Source organism: Aulonocara sp. 'chitande type north' Nkhata Bay, linkage group LG3 (genome assembly GCF_057382095.1).
Source record: "Aulonocara sp. 'chitande type north' Nkhata Bay isolate Kocher_YH1m ecotype deep benthic linkage group LG3, A_spYH_male_GT1.1, whole genome shotgun sequence".
Lineage (NCBI taxonomy): Eukaryota > Metazoa > Chordata > Actinopteri > Cichliformes > Cichlidae > Aulonocara > Aulonocara sp. 'chitande type north' Nkhata Bay.
In genome coordinates this window covers 61,114,392-61,122,687 of record NC_141346.1, presented here as the reverse complement: position 1 = coordinate 61,122,687, position 8,296 = coordinate 61,114,392, and the positions used below count along the sequence as shown (strand labels likewise).

The 8,296-nt window shown below is 45.7% G+C and overlaps 1 protein-coding gene across 1 annotated transcript; it reads left to right on the top strand.

The window, feature by feature from the left end:
- The first annotated feature begins 3,389 nt into the window (after nucleotides 1-3,389).
- Nucleotides 3,390-5,780, top strand: LOC147336434 (uncharacterized). The gene has a single exon (XM_086287796.1). It carries the CDS (start codon nucleotides 3,390-3,392, stop codon nucleotides 5,778-5,780), a length of 2,391 nt encoding a protein of 796 aa, XP_086143922.1.
- Nucleotides 5,781-8,296: the final 2,516 nt, after the last annotated feature.

Sequence of the window (8,296 nt, the reverse complement as noted above, 5' to 3'; positions counted from 1 at the left end):
GTTCACTCAGTGGAGCTTCTGTTCTGTCCGTGGTGATTTTGGGGTAATTAGTGTTAGATGTTTGGGGAATATATTACTGATAAAAGTTATAGTTGTTTATTGTGGGAAGCGAATTTTGAGTTAAGAGGTTATATGAGGTTAAAATAATACGGTTTAAGGTGTGTGGAAACCGATGTGGGTGGCTGGATGCCAGCAGTCACCTGGTTAGTGTAGGGTATTTGGTTTAATCGATTAGCAGAGACGCGGTCTCGGGCGTCAGGTAATTAAACGGGGGGGGGGGGGGGGGGGGGGGGGGCTGAGTATTTCAGGTGCAGTTATAACTATTTTATACATATTGCATATCTGTGCTTATTTGAGTTGATGTTCAGGTTCATTAATGGTTTTGAGCTTCATCTAGTGAGAGTGTCTAGGTGATACATGCTGAGGGAAAACTAGAACATAGAAGGAATTGCAATACATGCTTACAAAACACTTATATCAGGTCATTTTATATTAAGGTTTTAGTAGAGGTTCTTGGTTAAAACATTTATTTGGTAGAAGACATACACATAGTCTCAGTGAGCTTCTGGTCTAGTGAAAGGTCAGAAGTGCAACAGGTGAATTGAGAAAGAGCATTTGAGGACGAGACACAGACAGTAGGAGGTGAAGAGGTGACACAAAGAGCATGTGAGGTCAACACGTACACACACATTAGTTAAGATTTATTTAGAGGAGAGATTAGTTAGGTCTAGACAAGAAAGAGGAACAATTCATTTTAAGACAAGAACGGAAAGTACAAGCCATGAAAATAGAAGATGATTTTCTGGGTGAAAAGTCATGATGATGTTGATCTGATCTATGTATAAAATGTACCGGTGACGCATGAAGGGGCGTCAGTAAACAAACCCTGATGTTATAAAATAATTGTTTGTGCCTTAGTAAGTCGAAGATCAATTGCTGTTTTCAGTGATCTTCCCACGTGTGAATTAAAATCTTCGTTTGACTTCACCCGGCCGGACCAGTGTGGTTATTTTTCGATCACCTCTTGTACCCTTTCTCAATTCTTGAATCTTAACATTTGGGGGCTTCGTCCGGTGGTTGAGTAAGGGAGAAAAGTGGAGGTGTGAGCGGTGGTCCGAGGTGGTCAGACGGGCAGACTTGGCCAGTGGTCAAAAGTGAGTGGACGCACGCCGGCGCATCATATTTAAAAAGGTAAGACACTACCTGTTGAATTATTTCCAAAGTGTGTCAAATTGGGCTGTGAAAATTAAAAGTCCGCTCACTGAAATTACTGGTGGATGTCTGTTTTGATTTTGATAAGAGTCGGAGGATCTAAAGCAGTTGGACTGCTGGTAATGATTGAATGCGGTTGGACCGCTTAAAGGATTTAATACGGTTGGACCGTGGGAAGCAGTGGACTGCTTAATGATTTTAGTATGTTAGGGAATTTGCTTATTTTTTGGTTATAAGGTTGGACCTGCTTCAGTTATACACTTGTTTTGGGTGTTGATTGTTGTTTCAAAGTATTATAAATTATTTTAGAACGGAACCGTGGGGGTTCTAGGAAGCGCAGAGCCCGGAGGTTACGCTCCCTCCTTGTCGTGGATGCGCGACATTGACCTCTCGGCGAAGAGGGATAGTTCAGTGTGGCTTAACTGTGGGGTACAGGGCATCCTGGAATTAAGCTAGGAGTTAGAGTCTCCTTACCGTTTGGAACGGTATCTGCGCTTTTTTGGGCAGCAAAGGTTGGACCTTGGGTGTTGGACACTTTTAAATTGAGTTAGGGAGTTTAGAGATGAGGCCAGAAACTGTTGGACAGATACTGGTGAATTGATCGCAAAAAACTCAGGGAGTTTATCCGCTGGGCGGTTATTTTTAAATTTGTCGAAATTGTGTAGGAGCTAAAGCTGACAGATCTGACAGTGGTTGTAAATATAAGACGTCGTTGTAATATAGAATAAGAAAATTTGGTGTGAGAGATCTCTGTGGGTCGAGTCAGCAATGCACTGACTTCCTGCTGCTATTCTTAGATGAAGAGTGTGTGTGCATGCAAATGAGGCAGCTGATGCAGAGCGCATGAGAGGACTATGCTTTCGGTTTTGTGTGATTATTCAGCCCTATAACTATTGTTTGCAAATGTGGATAAATGTCTGCGATTAAAATGCTGGCTTAGTAAATAATAACATTGTAAATATATGAATGGTGACAGCGTTTCAAAATAGAATATAAGAATTGTTTGTGTTTAAAACCAACGTTTAGGTAAGAAGATTTAAGGTGGATTTGAAGGCATAAACAAAAAATAAAAGGGTTACAGTCTGCAAGTGTTGTTAATTCATGAGCTGACTGGATGCAGAGTAAGTGGAGTGGTCATCCTGAGAGGATTGAATGATGCTCTAACTCTGTGGTCAAGTCAGACATAGGCTTTAAGCAACCATGAGCCACTAATAAGCGTGACAGATTAATGAGTATGTGTAAATTGAACTTGTTAAATAGCCTTAATAGAAGTAACTCAATGAACACGCAATAAAGTGGACTTTTTAGGGGTAGTTTACCACTGATACCATAAAAAGCAACTCAATTAGTAGTTCAATAACAAATTTTAAAGATAACCTTTGTTATTTGATAAGAGAGAGAAAAATTCAGGTTACATATAATAAATAAATAAGGGAATGTTAATCTCTGCGTCATTCCACACTGAAATTTCAATTGTAGGGGATCATTTGGAGGTGAATTGTGTAGGACACGGGGAGACAGAAGAATCTCCCCATGAGTTTTCGGTGTGCATAGAAATTGAGGAGGCTGAACTGGAAGCCTGCCTGGGTCGTTGTTTTTGTTTATTTGAGGGTCTGCTGGAAATTTGTGAGAACGACCACCTTGATATGTGGGAGCCTTCTCGGGCAGCGATTTTTTTGTTAAACCTGTGGCAGGCTGTGCAAAATGGAGAAAGCTTTGACATAATGACATAAAGGTGATTTCTTGTTTTTAGATTTATTAGTACGGGACAAGTTGAGGGACCCTTGAGGGTGTGTTGCTGTAAAGTATATAAGGGACGCGCAGCGCCGTTAATGGGTTTAAAATAAATGAAAAAACGAAAAAACACTAATCCGAGGAACTATTGGAGAGGTAAGTATACGGAGGTGAGCGCGTTGCGCATAAGGGTTGCTGGTGTCATATATTAACACTTTGAGGGCGAATAATTTTGATTGAGTGTCAACGCTTGAGAACGCGAGGACAGCGTCTAAAGTGCTGGGTTAAACTTTGTGTGTCACCGAGCAGGGGAAGAGGAGCCAGTGGTTGCGAGAACAGCGAGACGAAGACTGAAACCGAAAGTTAAGCGTGTCTGGGTGACCTAGACCTAGAAGGTGGAGTCGACCAACGCCATTGGAAGAGGTAAGTCTGTGTTTCAGAGAATGGCTGACAGCTCGGGTGTGACACCTAGTGGGAAAAGGGGATGCAAACCTCTGAAGGATCAGCTTGAACAGCTTAAGAAAGCTATTCGTTTGGCTTCCCCTGGAGCATTAAAAGCAGCAGAGAAAGAGTGCCAAGCAATGGAGGTTGAGGTAAGCAAACTTATTACATCCCAACAGAAAGGGCTGGGTGATAAAATAGCTCTGAGCCTGGTGTTAAAAACTGAAGGAGAGAGATGTGAACAGAAATTGAAACAATTAGAAGAGGAGTCTAAGGGACATTCAGTGAACAGGAAAGCCAGAGGAGAAATTAAGGACCTAAAAGAAACTCATGACAGGTGCTGTAAGTGGCTGTTCCTGTGGAGGGCAGCCTCTTCCTGGATGACAGAAGAGGATGACACAGGAAAATCAGGAGACATGGTGAGTATAATGGAGTCTTTGAAACATTTGAAGGAGGAAAATAAAAAGCTAGAGGACCAAGTGAAGGACTTGACTCCGAAGGTAGAAGAGGCTAACAGGTATTACACACCGAAACTATATCCTTGGGCCGAATTGGCACGTTGTGCACCACCACCACCATATGTCATGCCTGTAATGACCCTTGGAGGGGGACAAGTTCGTGGTCCTGATGGACAGACTGGAGTTGTCCTTGGCGGAATAGCAGATGTTGAATATACTACTACTCCCCTGAATATCCCCGAAGAAGGGATAAGGGCAGTGGAATGTCAGTCCCAAGATATGGGAGGGAGAATGATAGCCTCAGCTGCAGATGAAGGCTCGACCTCGCCTCCCAGTTTGGTGGATAGTGGAAACATCATACGGGCCGAAGTGTCTACAGTGGAACAGCCAAAGCAGGACGGGGAGGCCAAAAGGACCCCTAGAATCAAGGACAAAATACCACAAGGAGTGATAACCAAGGGAGAACATTGGGAAGGAGAAGTGTACGGACAAATGCATGAGCCCCCACGTGCATTAATAGAGGCATTAACGGCATTGGAGGTTATAAAGCAGAGAGTAATGCAGGGAGGGCCAGAAGAGGAGAATGAAGACCGTGCGAGGTCATCAGAAGAAGAGGACGATGAGGAGGACGAAGATGGAGGAGCTGAGCCCCAACCAAGTACAAGCCTAATTTTGAGGAAAAGAAGTGTGAAGAGAGATCAAGCACAGAGACGGCCCATATTTAAGAGCTCAAAGGGAAAAGAAAAGTTGAGGAAGAGTAGAAAAGTGAGTTTTGAACAAGGAGCTCCTGACCCTGGTTTAAATCTGCCTCTAATAGCAGGTCCAAAGAACGAACCAGTTTATCGCGCCTATAAGGTGAGAGATTTGGAAGCATTGGTTAAACAACTCCCACCAATAACTGAGGGAGGAGCTAGCTGGTTGAGAAGGCTGGGCGCGTTGACCGAAGGAGAAGAATTAGCGCTGGGCGATTTTCGCGCTTTGGCCGGACGTTGTATGCTGGGTGGTGGGTTAGCAGATGTAGAGCAGATAGCTCAAACAACCAGATATGCAAATGACCTACAATACCATGAGGTGCAGAATGACTTAGCAGATGCAGTCCGGGAGAAGTACCCAACTCCTAACTCTGGAGCCATTCCAAAAATTATTTGGGATCCTAAAAACACACCCAGAGAGTTTTTAGCTAAAGCAAAGGAACAATGGTTGTTAGAAACAGGAATACATCCGGGGAAGGAGGGTGAAAGTAGAGCGTGGTTTCGTTCGGCAGTGCTGGCAGGGCTGCCCAACCAGGTTGCAGTTGACTTGGAAAAGAACCCAGATTTTGCCGTTGCAGACTCGGTGCAGTGGGAGAGACATGTGACCCACAGACTTCAGCAGGAACAGGATTTGGCAAACAAACAAAAGAAAGAGTTGGAGGAGGCACAGGCGCAACTGGTAAAGATACAGCTGACGGAGGCGAGAAACAAGGCAGGAGACAGAAAGAAAGAGGATAAAGAGAGCGCAAGGAAAATAATGGTGGCAAGGCCCCAGCCTGATCCTGTGCCTGACTGGCCAAATCAGGATCCAGGTCTCTACCCTGACGATCGTTGGCCCGCCAATGCACCAAGGCAGCGTCAACCAGTGGGGAATTGGGGGACCGGTGGACCGCAGAGAGGGCGTGGTGGATCCGTGAGGGGAGGACAAAGGGCTCGGAATCCGGGGAATCCTGGCAGTGTGTCTTGGACTGCGTGTCTGAGATGTGGAGCAGAAGGACACTGGGCCCGAGATTGCCCTGAACCGCCGCAGAACTATCAGGGGCGAGGCTATCGATCCCAGGCACGAGGAGGCCCAAGACAAAGAGCTGCTTACGGGGGAGCACATCAAGCTCCAAACCCGAATGCAGCACCAGCCGCTCAGTACCCAGTAGCTGACTGGGGCTGGGAGAGGGAGCAATACTGACGGAGCCCGGAGGAACCGAACAGCGTGGGGACGGCAGAACCCATGCTGTCAATGACCGTGGAAGGCACTGAATTGCCCTTCCTGGTGGATACTGGAGCAACATACTCAACACTGAAAGACACACCAGACAGTGCGACACTCTCCTGTCACACAGTTAATGTGGTAGGCTTTTCCGGGATTCCAATGACACTGCCATTGACGGTTCCAGCATTGACACAGCTGGGAAAACAGACTTTGAAACACCAATATGTGGTGTCCTCACAGGTGCCTGCAAATCTTATGGGCAGGGACCTGCTTGTGAAACTGGGAGCCACAATCATGTGCTCACCAGATGGACTGATTGTTACTCTGCCTGGAGGAAAAGAATTCCCGTGCCTGGGATCACCTTCAAAGACTCAATATCTAGTCCAGAACTCTGAACAACCCACTGCCGAAATCTACTGGGGGAGGCTGGTGGAAGAAGGCATTCTGAGACATTATCAGCTATGGAAACCCTGGATAATGAGCCTGGCCGTCTATTCCCCCCCGCGAGATCCTTTCCACGTTACACTCTTTTATGATAGGGAAGATAACGATATCTATCGGGAACAGTTCCAGTCTGATCTTGAGGGACAGACGTGGAATGTGCGAACACATAACATTTATGTTGGACCAGAAGGTGTGGCCGCGGCTGTGAAATTTACTGATGAACAACTGCCTTGGTACAATGTGGGAGAGGATTCAGCCCCTCACATTACATTGGCGGTCCACGAGGGTCATGGGCCAAGAGATCTGGGACCAATGGTCAAGCGGGCGCTGGACAACGCATGCTGGCAAACCACCCAAATTCCAAATGTCTGGTATGCACCAAAATGTGAAATATATCGCATAACTTGTTTGTCCAACGATGCAGTGATCTTAGAACATAAAGAAATCTCCAGAATACATGGCAGGGAAAGAATGGATCATCCTGATGCAGTAGCTGAGCTCTCAAAATTGCCTGATACTTTGTGGTCCGCAGGGCCCACAGATGTAGGTTTAGCTAACTGTTCGCCTGTCCTGTTCCAGCTGAAGTCTGACATACCAATTAACAGACCACAATATAAGCACAAAACTGAAGCAGAAGAAGGTATAGCTGAAACCATTGAAGGGCTGTGGAAGGCAGGAGTGCTTGAGCCCTCATGGTCATTTTGGAACACACCTATTTTGCCAGTGGAAAAACATGGGACAGGGAAGTATCGTATGGCACATGATTTGAGAGCAATAAATGCCATACTGAGGACTGACACTGTGCCTGTACCAAATCCCTACACAGCTTTGACCGAAATTACTGGGGACCAAAAGTGGTTCACATGTATTGACCTAGCGAATGCATTCTTTTGTCTCCCACTGCATGAGTCACTCAGAGACATTTTCTCTTTCACATACAGAGGCCGGAAATTTAGGTACACACGCCTACCACAAGGCTTTGCACTCTCACCAGGAATTTTCAATCAGGTGTTGAAAGAGGCATTGTCCCCATGTCAACTGCCAGAGGGCTGTACATTAATACAGTATGTTGATGATCTTCTTATTGCAGCCCCGTCAGCAGCGGCCTGTACGGCAGCATCGCTCGTGGTGTTGAACAGATTGGCGGAGTGTGGCTTCAAAGTGAGCAAAGAAAAACTGCAGTTGGTCCGGCCAGAGGTAACATTCCTGGGCCGGGTGATCGCACACAGATCAGTGGGGTTAATGAACACACACAGAGACCAAATTCTGACACATCCAAAACCAAGAACTGTGAAGGAGTTGCTTTCCTTTCTTGGCTTGACAGGTTACAGCAGGCAGTTCATTCCGAACTATGCGGGTAAAACTGCCCCTTTAAGGGACCTGATCAAGAAAGTTGGTGTTCGAAATCTGAAGGCTGAATTGCCTTGGACGCCGGACACAGAGACAGCGTTCATTTCGCTAAAACAGGATTTGTCAAGAGCCACAGATCTGGCCACACCTAACTATGATGAGGCATTTTATCTTGATGTTTCAGAAACAAAGGGAGTTGTGAATGGTGTGTTGTTTCAGAAAAAAGGGGGAGGTAGGGATGTACTTATGTATGTCAGCATAAGATTAAATTCAACAGAAGCAAGGCATCCCACATGCACACAACACGCAGCAGGAGTAGCAAAGATAATTCAGAAAACAGCACACATAGTGAGGGAACACCCACTGAAAGTGCTTACCACACACAGTGTAGTGGCCTATGTGAACTCACAGGTATTCACAATGACTCCACTGACGCAACAAAGGTTGAGCAAAATTTTAGAGGCGCCAAATTTGATATTCACACATGAAGGAATAAATATGGCAGACCTAATGGGGTCAGGAGAACCACATGACTGTATTAAGAAAGCCCAAGTTGAAGGAAAAATCAGGGAAGACCTAAAGGCAGAGCCCATACTTGGAGCTGAGGATTGGTTCACAGATGGATGCTGCCACAGAGATGAAGAAGGATTGAAAGCGGGCTATGCAGTAGTCTGTAGAGTAGGAACTGAGTTTCAGGT